Below are 25,807 nucleotides of genomic sequence, written 5' to 3'. Positions count from 1 at the left end.
TAATCCTAAATTTTACTTGAGCATGGAGGGGCAGATTTCGACTTAACCACAGAATCTTTGGTGTATGATACATAGCTAATTTCCGTCACACATCAAAATTTCATTTTCTGACAATCCAAAAAGGGCGGAATCAATCGAGATAGTATGGTATCATGCGGATAAGATTCGACACACCTTCCTGAACAAGTGACCGACATTTGCCATCAAATGTGTTGACATTGGACAGGTGTGTCGTTCTCCATCACGTGTGTCGTGTCTCATTTCTGTGTGTGTGTGTCGACTCTTGTCCGTCCTGATCATTTTCCTAGCCCAATTAACACTCTCAGAATTTATTTCCATGGGAACAATGCCAATAACAACCTACCACATAGTAGCGACGACCCGCCGAAATCCGCAAAAGATCAAGCTTGCACCTATGCTCATCGACTCATCCGGTAGATTCTGATCGCCCATGGCTGTCTCGCAAGCACAAAGAAAGGCAAGTGATCCATTTAGCAGCTTTTCCTTCATAATTCTCGAGATTCGGAGTAGCCCATCGTCGAGCTTAAGCCCACTGTCAAGTGGGCTCAATGGATCTTGTTTCCCATGGCACGCAAAGTGAACGATAGACACATTGGAAAGATGGGAGGCAACAGCTTCAACTCCAGCAGGTACTCCAGGAACTCCTAATTCGACGAGAGCTTCGCAAGGTACATGTCGCCGGATGTTTTCTAGCTCCCTTCTTGTAGAAGGCAGCCCTTTAGACTGGATCACAGCCATCATTTGGAACGATTGGGTGGTGGGAGCTGAATCCAAAGCCAGAAGTGCCCCTATGGTTGGAGTGTATGAAGAAATGAAGTAATCTGGGGCACAATCAATCTCATCATCATAGCAGCCTGCGGCGTGGATGGGAAGAAAGGTGAAATGTCCAGTTGGGCACCATTGCAGGACAGTCATTTTGTCTGATTTCTATAATATTTTGTAAGTAGGACTCAGGACAATCATCTGCAGAAATATATTGACTGACCTTAATATCGAGAAAATTAATGACTGGCTTCACCAATTCGTCCCACAGCTCCCTCAAAACAAATTTGAACTTGTCATCTGAAGATCTAGGGCTGCCAGTGCTAACCCTCCCTGCTCGCTCTTCTCCCAGAAGTGTTATATTTATGTTTTGGGTTTGATCAATAAGTGACTGTGATATCCGCGACTGAGAGCTAGAGGCTATCCGAATGATCTGAGCAAGTTCCTCCAACCTAGGAGTGCCTAACTTTGGAAGAGGGATGTGATGATTGATTGTTGATGTCATGATGAGGCAATGGCTTTCATCATCATTAGCGATGAGAATGACAACAGGATGTTCTGATGCAGCTGCTTTGAGTGAGGATAAATGGGATGGGCGTAGAAAGTCCTCAAATCCACTGTATTTCCTAACTTCATCAATAGATTGAGCCCATTCTTCATTAAGGCGATTGAGTCGGGCTGCTTCCTGGTCTATAGATAACTTCTTCCTGTTGTCCAACATCTCGGAAAAAACATCACGATAAGATCCAATCTCCAGCTGAGTCGCAATGTTTCGCAGATTATCTGCCAATTCAGGTGCAATCTTGTGAAGTTGATCAAAGGGTGAGCGGAGAGATAGGACCTGTGACCAGAAGATACTTTGTCCTGCTTCTAGAAGTTCTATGGCTTTGTTTATATGTCCAGAGCGAATAGCACATCTAGCTGCATCCCGAGCTAAGCCATCACTGTATGCAGTCATGGCATCCTGTCGTGATGCTACATCCAAGCTCAGAGCAGCCACCTGTGGTAAAGCCTGTATGGAAGCTTCATAAGCATCAATTGCAGAGCTATGTTGATTTCTCTCTGCACAACGTGTCCATCTCCTTGCAATGTGGAGGCGTTTAGATGGAGATTGGAAGGGGTATTGGGTAGCAGTGAGGAATAGAGACATTGCTTCATCAAGATCACTTTGCTGACCTCCTTGTCCAAATCGGCTTGACAGTGCATTTGCAAGATTGTGGAGTGAGCTGGATCGATTGGGATGGGGTGGAAGGAAAAGCTTGAGAGCTTGCCTGTGCAGAGAAATGGCTTCATTGAGATCACTAAGTTGCCGACCTCCTTCCTCAAATCGGGTCAATAGTGCATATGCAAGATTGTTGAGAGAGTCAGATTGATCAGGATGGGGTGGAAGGCAGAGCTCAAGAGCTTGCCTGTGCAGAGAAATGGCTTCATCGAGATCACTTTGCTGATGTCCTTGCTTAAATTGAGAGAAAAGTGCATTTGCAAGATTGTTGAGCACCCCAGTTCGATCAGGATGGGGTGGAAGGATCAGCTCCAGAGCTTGCCTCTGCAGAGAAATGGTCTCATCAAGATCACTTTGCTGACCTCCTTGCACAAATCGGATCCACAGTGCATTTGCAAGATTGGGAACAATGGGAAGCAAGCTGGATCGACTGGGATGGGGTAGAAGTTCGAGCTTGAGAGCTTGCCTGTACAGAGAAATGGCTTCATCAAGATCACTTTGCTGACCTTCTTGCTCAAATCGGGTCGACAGTGCAGTTGCAAGATTGTTGAGAGAGCTGGATCGATTGGGATGGGGTGAAAGTTGGAGCTCAAGAGCTTGCCTGTGCAGAGAAATGGCTTCATCGAGATCACTTTGCTGACCTCCTTGCTCAAATCGGGTTGACAGTGCATTTGCAAGATTGTTGAGTGAGATAGATCGATTGGGATGGGGTGAAAGGAAGCTCAACAGCTTGCCTGTGCAGAGAAATGGCTTCATCAAGATCACTTTGCTGACCTCCTTGCTTAAATCGGGTCTTCAGTGCAGTTGCAAGATTGTTGAGAGAGCTGGATCGATTGGGATGGGGTGGAAGGAAGAGCTTGAGAGCTTGCCTGTGCAGAGAAATGGCTTCATCAAGATCACTTTGCTGACCTCCTTGCTTAAATCGGGCTACAGTGCAGTTGCAAGATTGTTGAGAGAGCTGGATTGATTGGGATGGGGTGGAAGGAAGAGCTTGAGAGCTTGCCTGTGCAGAGAAATGGCTTCATCAAGATCACTTTGCTGACCTCCTTGCTCAAATTGGGTTGACAGTGCAGTTGCAAGATTGTTGAGAGAGCTGGATTGATTGGGATGGGGTGGAAGGAAGAGCTCAAGAGCTTGCCTGTGCAGAGAAATGGCTTCATCAAGATCACTTTGCTGACCTCCTTGCTCAAATTGGGTTGACAGTGCAGTTGCAAGATTGTTGAGAGAGCTAGATCGATTGGGATGGGGTGAAAGTTGGAGCTCAAGAGCTTGCCTGTGCAGAGAAATGGCTTCATCAAGATCACTTTGCTGACCTCCTTGCTCAAATCGGGTTGACAGTGCAGTTGCAAGATTGTTGAGAGAGTTGGATCGATTGGGATGGGGTGAAAGTTGGAGCTCAAGAGCTTGCCTGTGCAGAGAAATGGCTTCATTGAGATCACTTTGCTGACCTCCTTGCTGAAATCGGGTTTACAGTGCATTTGCAAGATTGTTGAGAGAGCTGGATTATTGGGATGGGGTGGAAGGAAGAGCTTGAGAGCTTGCCTGTGCAGAGAAATGGCTTCATCAAGATCACTTTGCTGACCTCCTTGCTCAAATCGGGTTGACAGTGCAGTTGCAAGATTGTTGAGAGAGCTGGATTGATTGGGATGGGGTGGAAGTTGGAGCTCAAGAGCTTGCCTGTGCAGAGAAATGGCTTCATCAAGATCACTTTGCTGACCTCCTTGCTCAAATTGGGTTGACAGTGCAGTTGCAAGATTGTTGAGAGAGCTGGATTGATTGGGATGGGGTGAAAGTCGGAGCTCAAGAGCTTGCCTGTGCAGAGAAATGGCTTCATCAAGATCACTTTGCTGACCTCCTTGCTCAAATTGGGTCTGCAGTGCAGTTGCAAGATTGTTGAGAGAGCTGGATTGATCAGGATGGGGTGAAAGTCGGAGCTCAAGAGCTTGCCTGTGCAGAGAAATGGCTTCATCAAGATCACTTTGCTCACCTCCTTGCTGAAATTGGGTCTGCAGTGCATTTGCAAGATTGTTGAGGGAGTTGGATCGATTGGGATGGTGTGGAAGTCGGAGCTCAAGAGCTTGCCTGTGCAGAGAAATGGCTTCATCAAGATCACTTTGCTGACCTCCTTGCTGATACATTGTTCTTGCCATCATTAATAAATTCCTGCAGTATATGTCATTATAATCACAATCTCAGGAAGTGAGACAATGTCATTTAGTTACATCGGTAGTGACAGTGTTCCTATCAATGTCTGTTGTGCATCCAGCTGGGCCGATATCTGTGGCCTGCTCTTCATTAGCCCATCGCGATGCATTGAATGTCGTAAAGGACGTACTAGTTGAGGGCTCTCCTGTGCCCTGGCTTCGGTACGGTTACTTTCTCCACAGGCTTGGGTCTGTATAGGTATTGTTAACAACCACAGAAGATATCTCTCTAATTCGTGATACGAACGCGAGCTCCCACGATATGAGATCCTAGCTCTTGGATGGAAGGCGCATCTGATTTGTTTGACTCTGGCATGGCGACGAGATGTTGTAGAGGTTGATTGAAGCTTGTTGATCAAGAAAGAGGTTTAGCGGAAGTTGGCTGAGTTGAAGGTCGTTGGTAAAGAGACGTTGTGGTCCTGCTGACAGATGTCACTTGGATGTCACGCTGCTCTCAGGCTGCGCTCAGCGCTCAGCTTTGAACGTTCCTAATAATCAGCAACGGCGCTTCCAGACGTTGTGAATGATGCAACTTCCTCTCAAATTGGAACCTTGCATCAGAATGACCGGACAGCCAATCAATCCAGGACAACCACCACCGCCAAATTTAGTGGCAAGCTTACTCGAGGACCGAAACGCGACCAGCCGACAAATACAAGACCTGCTCATGGAGAAGAACGGAACGGCGATTGGCGGTGTCCAAGCTATCAATCTAGACGAGAAACGGTGTCAACAGGATATTGGTACATTTAAATTCATATTTCACGCATTTCACAAAACTAATTAAATGGTTCAAGGTGTTTCTGCAACTCGACGAACCCCGTTCATGCGGTGGTTCGTGTTCTCGCATTCGTGAGAGTAGGTGTGGGCACGCATGCCCGTTACAATGCCACCCTGGACCTTGTCCCCCATGCCAAGCCACAACGCGGCTGGAATGCTACTCCCCACGCAAGATCCTCTCATTCCGTTATGGGACCGATGGGAAAGGAAAGGGCAAAGCGAAACGGGATCTTACTGGCGGGAATGTCTGTGGACGGACGTTGGGGTGTGGTAAGCACACTTGCGCGGCGTTTTGACACGACGACTGTGCTCCACGTTAGGTGCGCGAATCCGTTCGATGCTGGCGTAGGAAGGAGGAGAAAAAAGTGTGGTGTGGGCGAGCCAGTTCGTTGTTTCATGCAAGGGGAGAGTCCGCAGATTGGGGGGTTTGGGTGTGATGTCTGTGTTTGGGTGTGATGTCTGTGCCAGGGTTTTCGACTGCGGCATCCACAAATGCGACAAACGATGCCACCGTCCTTCTCTTCAACCATCCGAATGCCCCCCCTCCCTATCTCTTTCACCCACTGTCCTTGTGGGAAGAGCACCATCGCACTGTCTCCCTCCGCTGAGAGACATTCGCCGCACATACATTCCGCTCAGATCCCATTCCCACTTGTTCGAAACCCCACACGATGCGTTCTCATCCATGCCAAGCGAAATGCCACACTGGGACCTCCCCACCATGCACAATCGAGATCACGCGTCCGTGCAGGTGTGGGGGAACGGTGCACAGTCTTCCTTGCTACGAAATCCAGAACAGCAGTCCCAGTGACCACCCAGCAGAAGAGAGCGAGATCCTCTGTGATCGCCCATGCATGGTTCTCTGCACTTGTGGTATACATCAATGTCGCAGAGTGTGTTGTCTACTTGTGTCTATAGCTTCTGCCTCAGTTAAGAAGGGAAAGAAACGCGTTGGGCAGGGAAGGGAGATGGACATGGGCTTGGGATTGTGGAAGAGCTGGGGGGCTTGCGCGATGTCTTGGTGGGAGCCATCTGTGTGAAGAGAGGGATCATAGGGATGAGTTTCCGCCTTGTCTTAGGTGCCTGTTTGAACAGGTGTGTGTCCATCTTCGTTCTATTGATTCTGGACTTGTGCTCATGTTGGTCATCTGATAGGTAGATGGCTGGCTCCTGCGGTTGCACGGCTCTCGAACGCCAATAGCGTGCCGAACTCAAATTTGCTGCCATTACTTGTGTTCAAGGCCGCCTCCACCGTGTGGGCACCCAGGGATGATGCATCCACGTCATGAATACTCTTTCCCGTGTCCTCCGTGTCCGTTCTTGACAGTGTATTTGGGAAGAAGATTGTGGCTAATGTGAGGTGTTCGTTGGAGGGGGTTCCCTGTGGGATTGCTTGTGGAAAGTTTGTGTCTTTTCACTTTCGTCTTTCGACTCTCCGGGCTTATTTTATTTTAATAGGTTAATGGCTTGTGGACTCCACTCATGCGAGAGCCTTTGTCATGCTGGCAATTGTAAGCCTTGCACGGTTGTGTGCTAGCTCAAGCCTGAGTGTTTGAATAGACTCTATAAGGCGCCTGATGATGTGGGACCCACGGACGCGGAGTTGCACTTGTGGGAGCCATGTCGCGATATCACGTCTGTTTTCTTCTACCGTATTCTATTTCATCCTCTGACATTCTTCCCTTGGCTAGGCTCTTACACACACAATGCAGAATTATCTCGTTTGAAACAGCACATGAGCCAACTGGCTCGCGTTTTTGCCTCTCCTCGTTTCTGTCCTAATGTTTGTTTCCTCTCCATCTCCTCCGCCCGTAGCTAACAATCACTGCATAGGTATATATACACCCCAGTGACAATCAGTGTCCCTCCACCGTCCGCACCGCTTCTGTACCGTCAACTCAACCACTCCTCCGGGTCCAGTAGCATTCTGGTACCAGGTTAGGTTGTGGAGAGCCGAATTTCCGTTCCGCCGAATCTGATCCATTCGAGAACCACGGAATGAACGCGAACTGTCTCCGAAGATGGGACGACAGTTAGGTTGTGGAGTAACGATTAACTCCCAAGATAAGTTTTGGAACAAGGAAGGGGAGGGGATTGGTATGTTCATTTTCTTCCGGTTTTTTCCCTTTTTGCAGTTTCGTTGTTTCTTTCGGGTGTCCTTGTGGTTTCCCTGTCATCATCTCAGGCTAGCCTTTTTGTCTTCATGTCTTATACTTTTGCTCTTTTTCTATTTCTTTTTCTTGTGGTGCCATTTCTCGTTTTCGGAAAATGCTGATGCGTGTTCATTCTAGCTGGAGATTAGAAAATCAAAAGGAGGAGAAGAAGTGGGAGTGCGTAACAATGATGATACTATCTCAAGCTTGTTGATATCGTGCTAGCCGCGGCGAAACATTGAGGTCGAGACTGTGAACATTGGCGAGGTTCATCCTCCAAGGGTGTATAATGGCCGACTAGGCCACATTCGGTCAGTTCATGCGAGGGCCTGTCCGTTGGTTGCAAAGTGAGGGTGACTGTCGATGACATCAGAGTTTACCATGGCGTGCATGCTTGCCAAGCCCAAGCCAAGCCCTAGGCTCCATCGCTCCAACTGTTGTTACCTCTCAAATCGAAAATATTAACTGCTTGAGCTCGTCCGTGTTTTGCTTCTGACAAGGCTTTCGGACAATTTTCTGGTGCATGGTTAGAACGTTTGCCGAAATTAAAGCCATGTTTGCGTCCATTCACCGGAGTGATTGAATGAGGCGACGGATCAAGCTCGTGGGAAGTAATTACGGATCTCCGGGAGGTGGTCACAATTTGTCAACAATTTTCTTGGATTGTGCTTTACTTTGGCTTTACTCTTACGCGTTGACCGCTCGCATCGTACTCACTGCCCGACATACGACGAATATAAGGCGGGTCACGATGGACGCCTTTCCCACATATTCTACCTGTCTTCTTCCTTCTGTTCCCTTTCCGACACCCTTCGTTAGCTCTCCATGCCTTCTGAGCCCTTCGAAGCCGAGTTTGTCTACCCACCCGCCCTCTCACCCGACCAAGAAGAGGAATACCGCCAGCTAGATCGGGAAGGTCCCCTTACATCTCCACTATCACGCCATTCGACACATGGTACAGCTACATATGTCGGGACAGGCGACGACATCGTGAACGTCAAATCACTCGAGAAGGAACGGAAGAACGAGGGATACCATATTGTTACCTTTGAGGAAGGGAAGCATGAGAATCCCAGAGAGTGGGGAATGGGCCGCAAGTGGTTCGTTTTTCGTTCTTACCTCTTTTTTGAGACAAGCGACTGACGGTTATTTAAAGGTTTATCACACTTGCCACCTCATTTCTTTGTCTCGCTGTTGCGATTGGCAGTTCCATCGCTACCGGAGAGTGAGTTCATTTGTTCGTGATACTAGCCGTTCTGTTTTTAATGGCGATTGTAGCATCGCAGGGCCGACAAGGGATCTTCACATTCAACAGGAGATCACCAATCTCACAGTGACATGCTTCGTCATGGGATTCGGTCTTGGGTCCGTATCGCTCTTTCACTGCGATCTTTGACATCGCTGATACCTTTCCCCCTCAGCCCTCTGTTCCTCGCGCCACTATCAGAGGTATTTGGCCGTCGGCCTATCTACTGCATCAGTCTTTTCCTCTACTTCATCTTCACCCTCCCAAGCGCTCTTGCGAAGAACGCCGCAACTCTTGTAGTCGCCCGCATGATCGCAGGCCTGGCGGCCTCCGCCCCCATGTGTAACGTCGGCGGAACCATCGCAGACGTTTGGGAGATTGAAAATCGTGGGGCTCCAATGGCCATATTCTCTGGAACCATTTTGTACGTCATCTTCATCGTTTCTATTGTCGAGTCTTGTTAAACTTTGAACTACTGTAGCCTTGGCCCTTGTATCGGACCCATGATCGGCGGATGGATTGGTCAAAGGGCTGGTTGGCGCTGGCTTTACTGGGTCCTATTCATCTTCGTTGGCTGCTCCTTCATTTTCACTCTTTTCATGCCCGAAACTTTGGCACCCGTTCTCCTCCGTCGAAAGGCCGCAAAACTGCGAAAGGACACTGGAGACGACAAGTATCGCACTCTTGAGGAGCTTGAAAAGAAGCCCTTCGCGCAGACCATCAAAATCGCACTTATCCGTCCTTTCATTATGATCTTTACGGAGCCCATCATCATCTTCATGTCGATCTGTATGTCAATCCGGATTCTTCTCTGTTGAAACTTCATCTGATTTCTTGCCGTGTAGATTTGTCGTTTGTGTACAGTCTTCTGTACCTTTTGTTCTTCGCGTTCCCTATCGCCTTTGCCGAGATTCGTGGCTTTGGATTGGGTATGACTGGTATCACTTTCGTCAGCATTATGATCGGCATCATCATCGCTCTCGCCATGGTGCCCGTTCAAGAAAAGGTGTACACCAACGCGACAAGGGATGGCTCCTTCCCCGAAGCGCGGTTATACCCCATGATGCTGGGTGCACCGTAAGTATCCTGTCCTTCAATCAACAAAAAACCCGCTCATTCCTCCTCTTTCCCCAGAATCCTTCCCATAGCACTATTCATCTTCGCATGGACAGGTGCCTATGCCCACGTCCACTGGATGGGCCCCATAATGTCGGGCGTCATATTCGGGTTCGCCATGATCCTCCTCTACGTCTCCGCAAACTCCTACATCATCGACTCCTACTCATCCTACGCCGCCTCCGCCATCGCCGCCAAAACCCTCATGCGCTCCGAGATCGGAGCGATGGTGCCGTTGTTCGTCACGCCCATGTTTCATAATATGGGCTTTCAATGGGCTGGTTTCCTTTTGGCTATGCTCTCTGTCCTTATTGGTCCGATCCCGTTTGTGTTTTATATATATGGAGGAAGGATCCGCGCGAGGAGTCAGAAGGCGTCTAAAGCCCAACGGGGGAGTGGGGATCATGAGAAGGCGGATATTGGACATTGAGCGAGTTGCGTCCGAGCTTTTCGTTTTCGTTTTCCGTTCCGCGCACGATGAGTCATCGTGTTGTCGTCAACCTCACTTGCGGGCCGCTTCCCCCGCTCACCACCATCGTATCACATCGCTCTCGTTTTCGAAAATCATGTTCCTCTTCAAACCAACTTGTAGATACCACGGTCCCCCCTTACGACCGCAACCATCCTTTCATTTGTCTGGCCACCCTTTGCATTCCCCCCTCAAAAACCTGTGGCAAAACTTTGACTCGTACTCAACTTAATGTTAATATCACTTCTATGTATTGTGCTGGGAGGACGCGTAGTGTATTAGAGAGGCTACATTGTGATGATAAATTTATAGAAGGTTCACTACTTACATAATAGCACTAGTTGATAATCCTACATGGCTTCGACTGATCACAGTGACCAGTGCCAAATTAGAGCTTGGAATTGAGAGTTCCTTCGCTCAAGACCCGATGGACACACCTTGGACACCCTCGGACACACATGTACAGCTTGGACACACCTTGAATCACGAATGATGCACTGTCAAGCTGATTCATGATGTGCTGATGAACACTTACAAGTTACGGAACCGGCGGTGGACCCTTGACAGGTCTCCTTAAAGGTGTATGTCTTTCATCTCATCGATACATCTTCGTTCTGACGGAAGTTGGGTTTTCGATTGCAAGTCTTAGCCACGTCAACCACAACCACGCGGCCTGAGAGTTCAAAAACATCACTCCATGAAGCACTCAATTGCAGATGTACGCATAACCACCCATTTCCACAATTATTGAGCTCAATTCCGGCACTTTACAGGTTGACCTCCCAGCCGATATTCTCGAGTACGCCGGGTCGAGCTACGGCCTTTCAGACGTGGACCTTAACAGAATAACGTCCTACATCAAGGAATGCACCAAGAACCTCGCTTCTATCGAGCAACAGCTGGCTATAGAGCTGGAAATCGAGCGACCGTGGCCGAACCACATCCGCGCAGACCTGCGGCTCAGAAAGGCCACGGAGATCAGAAGGATAAGGATCTGTCGGCAAATTGGGGGCGCCTATCCGACAACTTCCCCTTGAGATTCTCGGGGAGATATTTACGCTCTGTCTGCCCCCCATAATGACGAAGCACAAGACGCGATCTCTCCGCAGGAGTGAAGCACCGCTGTTATTGTCCCGTGTCTGCTCCACCTGGAGAAATGCAGCGATTAATACCCCTCATTTATGGAAACAGCTTGAATTCCGGATCCCGGATCCCTTGGGGCTGTCCATTTCTGTGGATTTGGTTGAAAAGATGAAAGTATGGGTTGGGAGGGCAAGAGACCTTCCTGTCTTGCTGCGACTGGTGTTGCGAAAGCGATATATCCCAGCAGCCGAGGCCTACTTCAGCTTGGAGGAAACGCTTTCACAGGAACCCTTATCGTCGGTGTGTAACCTCGACATATCGATACCCACCTCCGCCAATCTATATCCCTCGTTTGAACGAGCAGACGGATTCAAGCGCTTGGAGTCGCTTGTCGTGCGTTCTCAGAACAACATCGACCCCACGGCCGATCAAAGTCACCTAATGCTCTTGCCCGGAGCCACAATGCTTCGCCGAGCTGTGTTGCTCAACGTCATTTCTCAACGGATCTCCTCCACTCTCTTCCCTTGGAGCCAGCTCACACATTTATACGCTGGACACCAAGTGTCCGTTGAACTGTGGTATCGCGTGATGAGCTACTGTGTCAATCTGAGGGTCGCGTCTTTTGGCATTGTCGGCTGGTGGTCTGACTACAATTTTCGCCCTACTGGGAAGTCAATCCTGCTTCCTCATCTCAGCATCTTGAATATCATGCATGACCAGTGTAGAACCCTGACTTCTGACGAGTCTGAATTCCCATTCAGCGGTCTTGCCCTTCCAGCCCTGAGCACTCTCCGATTTGTGGCGAATGACCTCTTCACTCAGGCCTGGTCAGGTCTCAGCGATTACTCCCAGCTGCACTTCCTTCGAGAATTTGCGCTTATTAGGTCATTCGACCTTCCATCAACTCATTTACAAGACCTTTGCAGATTATTCGAAGCTACACCGTTCTTGTCATCATTACAGCTATCGATACAAACACCCTATGATGTCCTCTTTGCCAATCTTTTGCCCACCGCTAAACCATCACTTCTTCCAAATCTCGAAAATCTTGAAATTCATTGCACTGGGATCTGGAGATACGGGCAGCCCGAAGACTTTCCACCTCTGTTTGTAGATCTAATTAAGGCACGGTGGTGGATTCCTGCGTACGACTCCAGAAAAACTGTCCGTTTACAGCAAGCTGTCTTGGATTTCAAAGGAATGGGCGAGGCTGAAACTTACCTGGCTATTATCCGAAAATCGTTACAGCCTTGTGTTGACGAAGGACTCAACCTTCACTTGGGCGATGATCTAGACGTTGGAGAAGACCCCATACATGTCATGCCTTTTTCCAACGATACTCACCACTGGCATGAGGATTTGATTGACGGAGGTGCCATTCACTTCGGAGGATGTGAAACATGTTTTGAGCTACCTGAGTACTACTAGCCAGAACTTTCGCTGGAGTAGGTCGAATCAAGGTCGAATATTGGCGGCCTGTACATTTAAAAAACTCTTAGAGAACCTACATTGTGACGATAATTTTGAAAGGTTCACTAATAGTACTAGTTGATAATCCTACAGGGCTTCCCCTCAAGAGAGTCAAGACCATCAAGACCTGATCGGTACACGAATGATCGATGATACGGCCCTGATGTGATCATTCAAGCTCAGGCTGATTCGTGATGTAAGTATGTATTTATAATTCGAACTTACGGAACCGGCGACTCCTCAACAGGCCTAAAGGGCGTGTGTTTTCATCTCATCTATACATCTTCGTTCTGACGGAAATTAGGATTGCGATTGCAAGTGTTAGCAACGTCAACCACAAGTCCGTAAACACAAGTTGAACATCGTTCTCCATGAAACAGTCACACTACCTTGCAGATGTACGTATAACCACCCATTTCCACTATTATTGAGCTCAATTTAGGCTACAGGTTGACCTCCCAGCCGACATTCACGAGTACGCCAGGTCCAGTTACGGTCTTTCGGACGTGGACCTCAACAGAATAGCGTCCTACATCGAAGAATGTACCAAGAACCTCGCTTGTATTGAGAAACAGCTGGCTATAGAGCTGGAAATCGAGCGACCGTGGCCGAATCACATCCGCGCAGACCTGCGGCTAAGGAAGACCACGGAGATCAGAAGGATAAGGATTTGCAGGCAGATTGGGGCGCCTATCCGACGACTTCCCCTTGAGATTCTTGGGGAGATATTTACGTTCTGTCTGCCCCCCGTGATGACGAAGCACCGGGCGCGATCCCTCTGCAAGCGTGAAGCGCCGCTGTTATTGTGTCGCGTCTGCTCTTCCTGGAGAAACGCAGCGATAAATACGCCCCATTTGTGGAAAGAGCTTGAATTCCGGATCCCGGATCCCTATGGACTGTCCATTCCTGTGGATTTGGTTGAAAAGATGAAAGTGTGGGTTGGGAGGGCAAGAGACCTTCCTGTCTTGCTGCGACTAGTGTTGCTAACTTGTCGATACATCCCAGCAGCCGGGGCCAGCGTCAGCCTGGAGGAAACGCTTTCACAGGAACCCTTGTCGTCAATGTGTAACCTCGACATATCGATACCCATATCCTCCGATCTATTTCCCTCGTTTAAACAAGCAGACGGATTTGAGCGCTTGGAGTCGCTTGCAGTGCGCACCTATAGCACCCTCGACACCACGGTGGACCAAAGCCACCTTATACTCTTGCCCGGAGCCTCAATGCTTCGCCGAGTTGTGTTGATCGACGTCATTTCTCAACGGATCTCCTCCACTCTCTTCCCTTGGAGCCAGCTCACACATTTATACGCTGGACACCAACTGTCGATTGACCTATGGTATCGCGTGATAAGCTACTGCGTCAATCTGAGGGTCGCGTCTTTTGGCATTGCCGGCTGGTGGTCTTACTATGATATTCTCCTTACTACGGAGCCGGTCCTACTTCCTTATCTCAGCATCTTGAATATCATGCATGACCAGTTTCCTGACGATTCTGAATTCCCATTCAGCGGTCTTGCCCTCCCAGCCCTAAGGACTCTCCGAATTCTGTCGAGTGATGCCTGCACTTGGTCAGGTCTCAGCGATTACTCCCAGCTGCATTTCCTTCGGGAATTCGCGCTGATTGGGTCATTCAACATATCTCCAACTCATATAGAAGACCTTTGCAGATTATTCGAAGCTACACCAGTCTTATCTTCATTACAGTTATCGATACAAACGCCCTATGATGTCCTCTTTGCCAAACTTTTGCCCACCGCTAGTCCATCACTCCTTCCGAACCTCGAAAATCTTGAAATTCATTGCAAAATCTGGAACTACATGCAGCCCGACGAATTTCCACCTCTGTTTATAGATCTGATCAAAGCGCGGTGGTGGATTCTTTTGCAATCACAGGCACCATACAACTTCAGAAAAACGGTCCGTTTACAGCAAGCTATCTTGGATTTCAACGGAATGGGCGAGGCTGAAACTTACCTGGATATTATCCGAAAATCATTACAGCCTTGTGTTGACGAAGGACTTGACCTTCACGTGGGCGATTGTCCAGAAGGAGCAGATCCTATACATGTTATGCCTTTTACCAACGATATTCAGCACTGGCATGAGGATTTGATTGACGGAGGTGCCATTCGCTCCGGAAGTTGTCATGCATGTTTTGATTGAGGTCCTCGCTTGGGCCACCTGAGTACTAGCCAGTACTTGGTTGTAGCAACTTTCGCTGGAGTGGGTCGAATATTGGCGGCCTGTACTCGTACGTGACGATTATTTGTCGAGTTCACGAACACCATCATAACCGATGCCAAAAAAATCTCGACCGTTGTTGTAAAAACAATTTCAATACAATCACAACCGTTAAACCGTTATACCTTTTTGCAGGTTTTTTCTAGCCCACTGCTTGAGATGATGATGACTACCGTAATGATCGTGGCAACTCGGACTTTTGCAATTCGTTTCAACTGTTCGTTTCAACACGAGCTATTGCGCATGCATTAATTGGAAGGAGAGAGACGCTTCAAGTGAAAGTTGAAACTGACCGGAAACAAAAATCCTTGCAGCAATGTGTTGACGAAGAACTTGCTTTTGCTTTGATCGGAGCGATGGTGATCCAAGTAAAAATTATGATATGATTGACTGAGACGTCTTATGCTTCATATTCTCCCGCAATTGCTTGGCCGTACCAAGCAACACGGCATGCATTCCCGGGACCCCTTTGGCACCAAGTGGCAGATTCGCGGCAAGTTGGACCAAAGTTGGACGCTACGGTTATTGACGGCCCGGAGACTAGATCAATGGGCCAACGATGTGACATTATTTTGTCACTAAATTCTTGCTATGACTATGACCCTCTCCTTGGTGAAACTAGTACTGCCGTTCCATAATCTTGAGGACGGCTCTCTCTGTCTCTTCCACAATGTCCGCTCGTTTATGGTCGTCTGAGAAGCCAGGAATTGCTACGGGTTCGATTGGGTCACCTTGAAGTTCAACTCGTTCAAGCCTTGAACGTTTGAACGAGTACAACGCCATCGACGACCCACAGGCGCGACAGGAGCGAACTCCAGTATCCGTAGCTGGCTGTCTGGGTTTGACGCAATAGTTTTTAATGGAACAAGGTCAGAAAACGGCGTTTCATTGCGAGAGGAACTCAAGTTCAACCCATTTTATCACAGTGGCAAATCCATGGGCCGCTCGAGCTTGACTCTCTGCCGTCAGAATGCCGGTTTCATGGCGACGTGCCTATAAAGCCTTCGAAATCATGGTTGAAATTGGAAATTCATTCCACCATGCCATCTGAGCCCATAGAAGCCGAGTTTATTTCACCCCCAGCGCTCTTGAGCGCGCAGGAGGACGACTTTCGGATCCTTCATAGCGAAGGACCTCCAACGCGGCAATCCTCGCCTGATACGGCTGTCGCTCATTGTCATGACGTCAAGCTAAAGGAGTATGAGGGCTACCACATCGTCGGATTTGACAAAGGGACTAGAGAAGATCCCCGAGAGATGAGTTTGGCGCGCAAGTGGTACGCTCGTTATCTTTTCATTCGACGGTTTTGACTAATCGTTCTCTAGGTTTATCACCGTTGCGACCTCTTTTCTCTGTCTCGCTGTCGCCGTTGGGAGCTCCATCGTCACCGGCGATATGGTCGGTCCTACAAAAACGCTCCATATCCAACAAACAATTACGAACCTCACGGTTACCTGCTTTGTTATGGGCTTCGGGCTTGGGTATGTGTCTTTCTCTTATCACTTGCCCTCTTTTGACTCTTTTCAGACCTCTCTTCCTTGCACCACTATCGGAAGTCTTTGGCCGTCGTCCCATCTACTGCATCAGCATCTTCCTCTACTTCATCTTCACGTTACCAAGCGCGCTGGCGAAGAACGGTGCTACCCTCGTTGTCGCACGTATGATTGCCGGGCTCTGCGCATCAGCACCCATATGCAACGTAGGCGGCACCATCGCCGACGTTTGGGCTGTTGAAAATCGTGGGGCTCCCATGGCTCTCTTTTCTGGAACCCTCTTGTATGTCCTACATGGTTTTTTTAATCTTTTCCATGCTAATTTTGTCGTATCAGCATGGGTCCCTGTATCGGCCCAATGATTGGGGGTTGGATTGGCATGCGTGCCGGCTGGCGATGGATCTACTGGGTCCTATTCATCTTCATCGGCGTCTGTTTCATCTTTACGTTTTTCATCCCCGAGACTCTCGCCCCCGTCATCCTGCGCAAGAAAGCTGAGAAGCTAAGGAAAGAAACGGGTGATGATAAGTACCGGACCCTCGAAGAGCTGGAAAAACTCCCTTTCTCTGAGACACTCAAGATTGCTCTGATTCGGCCGTTTATTATGATCCTGACGGAGCCCATCGTGATCTTTATGTCCATCTGTTAGCATTGCAAACTTCTTTCTCTGGGATTTATACTGATCACCACACAGACCTCTCTTTTGTATACAGCCTCCTCTACCTCCTTTTCTTTGCCTTCCCCATCGCCTTCAGCGAGATTCGAGGCTTCAGCGACGGCATGACCGGGATCACCTTCGTCAGCATCATGCTGGGTATCCTTGGTGCTTTGGCTCTAGTTCCCGTGCAAGAAAAACTTTACAAAAACGCAACAAGAAACGGCTCATACCCTGAAGCTCGCCTGTTTCCGATGATGGCAGGTGCATTGTACGTTGACTCGTCACCTTCTGGAACGTCATCTCATTCACAACTTCCTAGTATCATGCCAACGGCCCTCTTCATCTTCGCCTTCACCGGCGCATACCGCCACGTCCACTGGATGGGTCCCATCGTCTCAGGCGTCGTCTTTGGGTTCGCCATGATTCTCCTCTACGTCTCAGCCAACTCGTACATCATCGACTCTTACTCAAACTGCGCCGCAACGGCCATGGCGGCCAAGACCTTCATGCGGTCAGAGATCGGCGCCATGGTCCCTCTATTCGTCAACCCAATGTTCCACAACATGGGCTTCCAGTACGCGGGGCTATTGTTAGCGCTTCTTGCGTTGGCGATTGCACCTATACCGTTTGTGTTTTATAAGTATGGAGAGAGGATCCGAATGGGCTCAAAGAGGGCGTCCAAGAATCGGAGGATTCGGGATGAGGATGTCGGGGTTAGTGAAAAGGGGCAGATTTGAGGGTTGAGTTATGTCTATCCCAAAGCTTTCATTGGGTTTTTGCATTTCATCAGGGGCACCTTGGTTTAGGTGTTTTTTTCTTTTTCACTCTTTTCATTCTCCTTTTGATTCCCAATAGATTGGACAAGTTTAGAGCTCTGGATACGATACATTTACTATTCGTAATATATAGATAATTTTTGAAATGATATGATTGATTGACAGTGTTGCACGTCGTCCACCATCGTGTCCGATCGTAGCCCACATCTCTACACTCTGCCAGAAATACTGTCTAAATTCAAGGTGTGAAGGCGAGGAAACAAGGTGAGGACATCACTGGGTGTTCCCACACTGTCGATCTTCGAGAAACGAAGAGATCAAGGTGCTCTTCATCCAGATTGACGGCCATAGTTCCAAGAAGGTTTTTGTTTGAGGTGGTGCAGCGTGAGCGTTATCGAAGCTCGGCAACACACTGGCTTTTGACTGCTGGCTTGGGCATCAAAGATTGGGGATGAATTTCCGATGACGTGGCTTCCAAGCGCAACCTTTCAAAACAGGAGACGGTCGAGATGAGTAGGGATAGACGGTTGATTGTTTTGGAAGGCGGTCGAAATCTGCTGATAGTAGACCAACCAAGAAAGATATGCGTGATGGTAAGCCCTGGCCGCAAATATCTCCACATTCAAGTGGCAACATCAAATTGAACCTTGAGACCTCCAAATCCTTGAAGCTGATCAAGATATTGTAACTCCCGGCGCGCTTTGCTCTTTTTTACAGGAAGCCGTTTAAGGCTGAGAAATCTCAGCCTTCCCGGCGAAGAACCATGTCCCTCCAAATTTGATGGCGGAGCTGCTCTGGACTTGACCATGTGGACCACATCTCGACATTCATACGGAAAAACTATGTCGAGATTCAAGGTATGAAGGCGGGGAAGAAGGGTGAGATCCTCCTTGTACATCAGCTGTTCCCAGATTTCTTTCCTTTGGCTGATGAGCAAATCAAGATGCTCAACATTCGGAGTGACGCCCACAATGCCAAGAAGGTCTCGGGTTGAAAGATTCCAAGACGACAGAATACTAAGGCGAAAGATAGAACAGTGCGAGCGTTGCACAAGATCGGCAATGATTCGGCCACCTGGAGGACTCTCCTCGGAGGACGTTAATTCGCCATAGCTTGAAACCATAAGTGTCCGAAGATTGGGAGTGGTCAAATTGCCGATGATGGGATTTTCGAGGGCAGTTCTTAGAATCAGGAGACGGTCAAGATGAACAGGAATAGAGGGGCTGTCGCATCTATATACACCAAGGATATCAAGTTCTGATAGCTCTGGCAACTGGAGGAGGGTACTGGCGAAATCGTCTGGGTTCATGCGGAGAGATAGTGTAAGATGCGTGATTCGTGGCCATGCTTGAGTCAGAGTCCGAACGGATAAATCGGAAGATGATGTTAATTTTAACGACTCCAAGTTGGGTGAGACTATTGAGAGTCTGCCGTGACGCTGGGGGTCAAACTCGAGATGTTGCAGCATGGGAAGGTTCAGGGTGGGGGGAAGGAGTGTATCTGAGCTAGGAATTTGATCCCAGTTCCCACTGATATACCGCAAATTTTTCCAACGGTTTTGAGCTTGCAAAGCAATCTTTACGATATTCTTGCTGATTTTTTCATTTTGCTTGTGAGCGCATAAACGAATCGACAATGGATGTTGTCCAGAGCGGGCGAGGCAAAGCCTGAGGACATTGCACGCTTTCACACCCCTGCGATTGGATATTTTCTTATCGGGAAAGCCGAGGTCGACGCAGGACCACAACTTTGGAGCGGACAACACAACGTCTCTCCAGCGTCCGCAGACGTGGCCAAGTTTCCATGGAAAACCCGCGGTTGCCGTGATAGAAACCGTACTGGGTGAAGCAATCAAGAAAATCTCTAACAAAATCTCAGTCGGAAGCTGGCGAATAGGGGCAAAGATTGCTTCTCTCAGCTTGATATAAGATCGAATGGGCCGACGGCGATCCCATTTCAGCTGCTCCACTATCGCGGTGGCAAGACTGATTTCCCCCTGCAGCCTCTCCAGTCTTGACTTCGCATCAGCGATGTCATCTTGTATTGCTTCAGCTTCAGCTCCGTACGGAACGACGGGAGTAGAAAGCAGGATGAGCCGACGTTCACTTTTCAGCTGCCTCGCCCTCGCCATAGCAAGAGCAATTTCATCCTGCAGCCTCATCAATTCTGAGTTCGCGTCAGCGACGTCATCTTGTATCGCTGCAGCGTCAGCGCCGTATGGGACGAAGGGGGTAGATCTAAGGATAGCACGTAATGTTTCTTCTGAATGTCGTTCAATAAGCTTGAATGGTTGCAGACGATGTTCGTGGCCGGACATCTGAAGGAATACCGTTGCAGATAGAGTCATGAGGAATGTTAGCCTTGAAACTCGGTCAATACTGCAAGATTTCTGACCGAAGTAGGAGTACGTGTTGGGCACAAATCACTGAACTTGATGATGGCGATATCGATGGCGCCTCACCGAGGCGTAATCGTGATTCGTGAAAGAGGGATTTGAACTCCGAGTGAATCTCAGCGAGCGCTAATTTTAGTACAGTCAAGCACATTTGGCAGTTGCCCCGATGACCACTGATATTACCAATTAGAATGTCTTGAGGAAGTCGACACTTTATCTTTTTAGGAGCATTCCGATATGTTTGTGATATTGTAGTACACACTAGTGGCGGTTGAGTCACCTTGACCACAAAGATTGGGGATATAATTTCCGATGATGTGGCTTCCTTGAAGTGCAATCTTAAAACAGGAGGCAGTCGAGACAAATAGGGATAGACGGACGATTGTTCTGGAAGGCGGTCGAGCCGACCAGACCAAAATGTGATAGGCCGTGGCCAGGACACCACACTGGCATTCAAATGGCAAGACAGGGTGCGCAATCAAAGTCAACATTGAGACCACCAAATCCTTGAAGCTGATCAAGATATTGAATCTCTAGGCGGTCTTTGTTCTTTTGTACTCGAGGAAGTCGAAGGCTGAGATTTCTCAGCCTTCCTGGTGAAGAACCATGTCCCTCCGAACTTGATGGCGTGGCTGCTCTTGACTTCACAACGTGAACCAAATCTCTACATTCTGACGAAGAAACCACGCCGAGATTCAAGGCACGAAGGCGGGGAAGAAGGGTGAGATCCCCCTCGTGCATCAGATGTTCCCAGAGTGTGTTCCCCCGTGTGTATCGGAGCAAATCAAGATGCTCGACATTCGGAGTGACGCCCACAATTTGAAGAAAGGCTCGGACTGAAAAATCCCGACGCAGAGTAAGGCGAAAAATAGAACAGTGGGAGCGTTGCACGAGATTGGCAATGATTTGGCCGCCTGAAAGACTCTCCGAGGGCGTACGAAGTTCGCCGCGAACCAGGAGTGTCCGAAGATTGGGAGTGGTGAGGTTGCCGATGATGGGATTTTCGAGGGCAGTTTTCAGAATCAGGAGACGGTCAAGATGGACAGGAGTAGAGGGGCTGCTTCGACTCGGATGCAAGGAAATGATGTTGAGTTCTAATAGCTCTGGCAACTGGAGGAGGGTACTGGCGAAATCGTCTGGGTCGATATCGAGAGATAGTGTAAGATGCGTGATTCGTGGCCATTCTTGAGTCAGAGTCCGAACGGATAAATTGGAAGTTGATCTTAAATCTAAAGACTCCAGGCTGGGTGAGACTATTGAGAGTCTGAAATGAAGTGGGGGGTCAAATTCGAGGCTTTGTAGCAGGGGAAGGTTCAGTGTGGGGGGAAGGAGCGCATGTGAGTCGTTAATTTCTTCCCAGTTCCCACCAAAACGCAAATTTTTCCAACGGTTTTGAACTTGCAAAGCAATCTTTACGATATCCCTGCTGATTTCTACATTGGGTTTGTGAGCCCATAGACGAATCGACAATGGGTGTTGTCCAGAGCGGGCAAGGCAAAGCTTGAGGAGATTGCACGCTTGCAGTCCCCTGCGATTGGATATTTGCTTATCGGGAAAGCCGAGGTCGATGCATGACCACAATTTTGGAGAGGACAACACAATGTCTCTCCAGCAGCCGCAGACGTAGCCAAGCTTCCATGGAAAACCTGCAGTTGCCGTGATAGAAACACTGGGTGAATCAATCAAGAAATCTCTAGCAAAATCTCAGTCGGAAGCTGGCGAATAGGGGCAAAGATTGCTTCTCGCAGCTTGATATAAGATTCAAGAAAGGGCAGGCGTTGACTTTTCAACTGCCTCACCCTCTCCATGGCAAGAGTGATTTCCCCCTGCAGCCTCTCTAATTCTGACTTCGCGTCAACGATGTAGTCTTGCAGCCTCTCCAATTCTGACTCCGCATCAGCGATGTCATCTTGTATCGCTTCAGCTTCAGCTCCGTACGGAACGAAGGGAGTAGATCTAAGGATTGCACGTAATGTTTCGTCTGAAGGTCGTTCAATGACTCGGAGCTCGAATGGTTGTAGACACTGGTGTTCGTTGCTGGACATCTGAAGTAGCGTTGCAACTTTAGCAAAGTCACGATGAACGTCAGCCTTGATTACTCGTTCAATGACTCAAATTTCTGACCTCAGTAGGAGTACGTGTTGGGCACAAGATGACGGCGATATCGATGGCGCCTCAGATAGTTATAGAGGAGGATTTGAACTCCGAGTGAATCTCAGCGAGCGCTAACTTTACAATTGGGCATGTTGGGACTCGGCTTCATTTGCCCCGATGCAATATCCCAACCAACCAGCAGATCATTGGGCAACCTCCAACACGCCATTTCATATTTTAGTTTGTGGCTTTGTGTAATAGATTGGTACTTACTTCAAGTCGCGCTGGGCGGGCCGGGGCCCACCAAGGCTTGTTCGACGTGCGTGCTTATTCCGATCTATTGACTCGGCCGCTCTGATTGAGCGACAGTGTTCCGGTGTCAATGCATTCTTAACTCCTGCGGCGACGAGACATAACTATCTTCCTGACGATCTTCGCGGGAATCCACGCGTTGATAACATCGTCGCCGTTACCAAGGCAGCGATGCAGAAGTGGCCCACCCTACGAGTATCTCCGTCGGCATACGCTGAGGGGGGCGCATTTTTTATTGCGCGCGCCTTGCCGAAATTTCTGAAGAACACTTTGAAGTGGCTGACCGGGAGAACTCGCGGAGGATAAATTTAAGCAAGGTCTCGACGCACCTGGACAAAACACAGTAATCAAATCGAAAGAGCTTGGCTTCATATCAAAACTCTTGCCTTGTAGTCCGAAAATAAAAGACGCATCGAAGCAGAGGCATGCTTGCACAAAGCGCGTGGTCCGATCGCAAATGAATCTATGCAGAAATAGATTTTTGTCTAAAGTTGGATCATAATGCGGGGCACGGTTGCGCCTGAGGCCTGAGGTCGGAGGAAAGGGTGTGAGTCAGTGGCGAGGCGTAACGAATGCGGTGGGATATAAATAAACCTTTGTCTGGAGGTGAATATATGAACCTAAAAATAGGAATGAGCGGAATCAAGCGATGATCAATCGTATGAGGTCAACATGAAAACATGAAAGAATCGACCTTGAGCAATCGAGAAAAGTAAACGCGACGAATGTCGTCCAACTTGACGAATTGTCCCAAGTGTTATCCAAAAATCGAGTCGTCGCGGAAGTTGTGGCGATTCAAAATATTGACAATCATCCATCAGCTGATAGGGAGTTATCTGGAGTTATCGGTAGTCATCGTGCCACATAACTCTCCCGACAACGTCAAGGACACGTGTATAGGTCGTTGTTCAAAACTAGGTTTTGATCATGGCGATGTATTTTGGGAGAGTCAGATGCTCAGTCTTGATTTGCGGGGGTTTGCCAATGGGCAAGAACCGGGGAAAAACCAAGGAAAGATGAACATGGCCAGGCACCTCATGTTCGATGCAGGGAACAACGCGGAGTGGCCTAGAGTGGCCGATGAACAGTGGCAAAGAAAGTGCCCCAAACAAATTCCTTTGTGTTTTGCTGAGACAGAATAACGACCGGAGGAATAATGGGGGTTTTGTCGGTTGTGAGCCCAATATTTGGCTTATATTTGGCGGGACAATGGCAAGAAGCTGGATTGTTGTGACTGTGGCTGTGGCCTTCCTGTCAAAGATAGCCACATTTTTCATTCGTGCCTTGCGTCCGCCTGGAGGAACAATAAAAAGGCGGGCCACCCTTCGAATACTATAAAGGAGTCTGGTAAGTTGCTATCATTCTCTATCCCATTTTCCTCACTTTCTTTTTTCTATTCTCCAGTTTCTGAGCTTGACGCTTCCAATTAGTCTTCGCTGCGCGACACACTTCTTCCCTACTTTCCAAATTTATGCTCAGCCAACGACACGCATCCTAGATCCTACACACAATACACAAGATGAAGACCACTAGCACCCTCATTCCCCTTATCTTCGCCGCATCCACTTATGCTCATGGCATTCTTCACCAAATAACGATCAACGGCAAATCGTTCTTGGGAAACGGTGTCAACGGGGGCACACCCATCTCCAGTATTATCCGCCAAGTTTCCACTCCAAACCCTAACAAGGGTGCGAGCAATGCAGCACTCAACTGTGGGCCTAACGCCCAACCCGCGACCCTCGTTGCCAACGCGAACCCCGGTGACCAGTTTGGCTTTGATTGGAAAGGTGCTGATGGCAGCAACGTACGCACCTTTACGTTCTGTTCAATAAAAATCGCTGACCATCCCTTAGTGGCCTCACAATACCGGCCCAATGCTCACATACCTAGCATCTTGCGGGTCAACGACCTGTGACAAGTTTGACCCACAGACCGCCAAATGGTTCAAGATCGACCAAGTAGGTCGTGCTCCTGGCTCAGCGGATTGGGTTCAACAAAGTCTTAGTAAGTCTCTCCCGCATTACGCTCGTGATCCCCGCTTATTTATGCACACCAGTGACCGGCTCCCTCGCAAGCGTAAAACTCCCATCCAACCTCGCACCAGGAAACTACATGATCCGCCACGAAATCATCGCTCTCCATCTCGCCACATCCCTCGGCGGCGCGGAGTTCTACCCCGCCTGTGGGCAGCTCACAGTCGGCGGTTCGGGCACTGGAGTTCCCGATGTTTCGGAGTTGGTCAGTTTGCCCGGGGCGTACAGCGACAATGACCCTGGCATCTTTGATCCCCAGGTGTTCGATGCCAGTGCACCATACACCTTCCCCGGTCCTCCTATCGCTGCATTCGTGAACGGTGGCACTTCTACTCCTGGTAACGCAACCACGACCGCATCATCTTCAACGGCGTCGGCAACCAAGACCGGTGGTGCCAAACCCACTGGGACGTCGACGACCTCCTCCAAGGGGAAGTCGTGCAAACTTAAGAAGGGCAAGACTGCCTCTTCGTCCGTCGTTCCCTCGGCCTCCGCGGCGGCGGCTAGTGCCACCACCACCGACATGTACCCCCGACACTTCAGCAGGGTCATGCGCAGACTTGCACTTGGCCGCAGTATCTGAAACGCCTGTGACTCAAACGACACCCCATGATGACATGCGCGAGCGCGCTCGCGATTATGACTCTCGCTGTTTGGATATCGTCTTGTTGTATCGATACTCACTCATTCGTCGCTGTAGATTATGTTGTATTTGTTCTGTCGCAAGCTCGATGCTTGCCTGCATTCATATTATTGGTTGTATACATAGCACATAGCTATTATTGGAATAAAAATTCGGTCACTCATTCTTGGTGTTGGTTCCACATTTCCGTTTCGAGCGTTGTTATCATACACCATTTCGGGTGATCTTGAACGTGGCCAAGTGGTGCTTATTGCATCGCGTTACGTGTAATTTTGTGTAGTATGTGTGTTAGAAACGACTCAGCCAAGTAGTACTTGCTCTACAGTAGTACATCTTGCAGTTTGTCGATTTTTGTGTTGGTGAGATATCTAAGGGCACGCTGTGACTCAGGTTATACGAGTTTCAACGATGCTTAATAAGACTCCGTAGCGTAGTGGTTATCGCGGTCGTCCCGTTGGCGGCGTTACTAGCCCTGTTCGAATCAGGGACTGAGTAAATTTTTTTTTTCTCCTTTTGCACGTCGGTCTGTACACCGTGACCAATACCTCCCTTCCACATTTCCTGTTTCTTGCAATTGTCTTGTTAAGACTCGGTAGCGTAGTGGTTATCGCGGTCGCCCCGTGATGCCCGA

At 48.9% G+C, this 25,807-nt stretch overlaps 9 protein-coding genes across 9 annotated transcripts; 7 read left to right on the top strand and 2 right to left on the bottom strand.

Moving 5' to 3' along the window:
• Positions 1 to 360: 360 nt before the first annotated feature.
• On the bottom strand, positions 361 to 4,525 carry LACBIDRAFT_329042 (tetratricopeptide repeat-containing protein; the record flags this gene model as incomplete). The annotated part of the gene is made up of 7 exons (XM_001883040.1): positions 361 to 948; positions 1,007 to 2,739; positions 2,780 to 3,008; positions 3,049 to 4,087; positions 4,128 to 4,168; positions 4,341 to 4,400; positions 4,457 to 4,525. 7 exons carry the CDS (start codon positions 4,523 to 4,525, stop codon positions 361 to 363), a joined length of 3,759 nt encoding a protein of 1,252 aa, XP_001883075.1.
• A 246-nt stretch (positions 4,526 to 4,771) lies between these two features.
• LACBIDRAFT_300474 (uncharacterized protein) lies at positions 4,772 to 5,285 on the top strand (the record flags this gene model as incomplete). Its single annotated transcript, XM_001883165.1, has 2 exons — positions 4,772 to 4,912; positions 5,007 to 5,285. The coding sequence occupies 2 exons, from the start codon at positions 4,772 to 4,774 to the stop codon at positions 5,283 to 5,285; spliced, it is 420 nt and encodes a 139-aa protein (XP_001883200.1).
• A 375-nt stretch (positions 5,286 to 5,660) lies between these two features.
• LACBIDRAFT_300473 (uncharacterized protein) lies at positions 5,661 to 6,029 on the top strand (the record flags this gene model as incomplete). The annotated part of the gene is made up of 1 exon (XM_001883164.1): positions 5,661 to 6,029. The coding sequence occupies one exon, from the start codon at positions 5,661 to 5,663 to the stop codon at positions 6,027 to 6,029; it is 369 nt and encodes a 122-aa protein (XP_001883199.1).
• Positions 6,030 to 6,451: 422 nt separating this feature from the next.
• LACBIDRAFT_300472 (uncharacterized protein) lies at positions 6,452 to 6,912 on the top strand (the record flags this gene model as incomplete). The annotated part of the gene is made up of 4 exons (XM_001883163.1): positions 6,452 to 6,500; positions 6,550 to 6,624; positions 6,702 to 6,772; positions 6,823 to 6,912. 4 exons carry the CDS (start codon positions 6,452 to 6,454, stop codon positions 6,910 to 6,912), a joined length of 285 nt encoding a protein of 94 aa, XP_001883198.1.
• A 1,055-nt stretch (positions 6,913 to 7,967) lies between these two features.
• Positions 7,968 to 9,934, top strand: LACBIDRAFT_329041 (MFS polyamine transporter; the record flags this gene model as incomplete). Its single annotated transcript, XM_001883162.1, has 7 exons — positions 7,968 to 8,242; positions 8,299 to 8,367; positions 8,421 to 8,507; positions 8,564 to 8,812; positions 8,870 to 9,177; positions 9,234 to 9,465; positions 9,523 to 9,934. 7 exons carry the CDS (start codon positions 7,968 to 7,970, stop codon positions 9,932 to 9,934), a joined length of 1,632 nt encoding a protein of 543 aa, XP_001883197.1.
• Positions 9,935 to 11,050: 1,116 nt separating this feature from the next.
• On the top strand, positions 11,051 to 14,691 carry LACBIDRAFT_329040 (uncharacterized protein; the record flags this gene model as incomplete). Its single annotated transcript, XM_001883161.1, has 3 exons — positions 11,051 to 12,474; positions 12,620 to 12,691; positions 12,969 to 14,691. The coding sequence occupies 3 exons, from the start codon at positions 11,051 to 11,053 to the stop codon at positions 14,689 to 14,691; spliced, it is 3,219 nt and encodes a 1,072-aa protein (XP_001883196.1).
• A 1,118-nt stretch (positions 14,692 to 15,809) lies between these two features.
• Positions 15,810 to 17,657, top strand: LACBIDRAFT_251253 (polyamine transporter; the record flags this gene model as incomplete). The annotated part of the gene is made up of 7 exons (XM_001883160.1): positions 15,810 to 15,967; positions 16,012 to 16,053; positions 16,095 to 16,250; positions 16,297 to 16,545; positions 16,599 to 16,906; positions 16,957 to 17,188; positions 17,240 to 17,657. 7 exons carry the CDS (start codon positions 15,810 to 15,812, stop codon positions 17,655 to 17,657), a joined length of 1,563 nt encoding a protein of 520 aa, XP_001883195.1.
• Positions 17,658 to 18,318: 661 nt separating this feature from the next.
• On the bottom strand, positions 18,319 to 22,136 carry LACBIDRAFT_329038 (uncharacterized protein; the record flags this gene model as incomplete). Its single annotated transcript, XM_001883039.1, has 5 exons — positions 18,319 to 20,056; positions 20,091 to 20,217; positions 20,354 to 20,537; positions 20,581 to 21,760; positions 21,940 to 22,136. 5 exons carry the CDS (start codon positions 22,134 to 22,136, stop codon positions 18,319 to 18,321), a joined length of 3,426 nt encoding a protein of 1,141 aa, XP_001883074.1.
• Positions 22,137 to 24,004: 1,868 nt separating this feature from the next.
• Positions 24,005 to 25,342, top strand: LACBIDRAFT_294705 (glycoside hydrolase family 61 protein). The gene is made up of 3 exons (XM_001883159.1): positions 24,005 to 24,304; positions 24,354 to 24,504; positions 24,557 to 25,342. Exons 1-3 carry the CDS (start codon positions 24,017 to 24,019, stop codon positions 25,114 to 25,116), a joined length of 999 nt encoding a protein of 332 aa, XP_001883194.1. The 5' UTR covers positions 24,005 to 24,016; the 3' UTR covers positions 25,117 to 25,342.
• Positions 25,343 to 25,807: the final 465 nt, after the last annotated feature.

This window comes from Laccaria bicolor, genomic scaffold, assembly GCF_000143565.1.
Source record: "Laccaria bicolor S238N-H82 LACBIscaffold_19 genomic scaffold, whole genome shotgun sequence".
Taxonomy (NCBI): domain Eukaryota; kingdom Fungi; phylum Basidiomycota; class Agaricomycetes; order Agaricales; family Hydnangiaceae; genus Laccaria; species Laccaria bicolor.
This window is presented reverse-complemented; position numbering and strand designations above follow the sequence as displayed.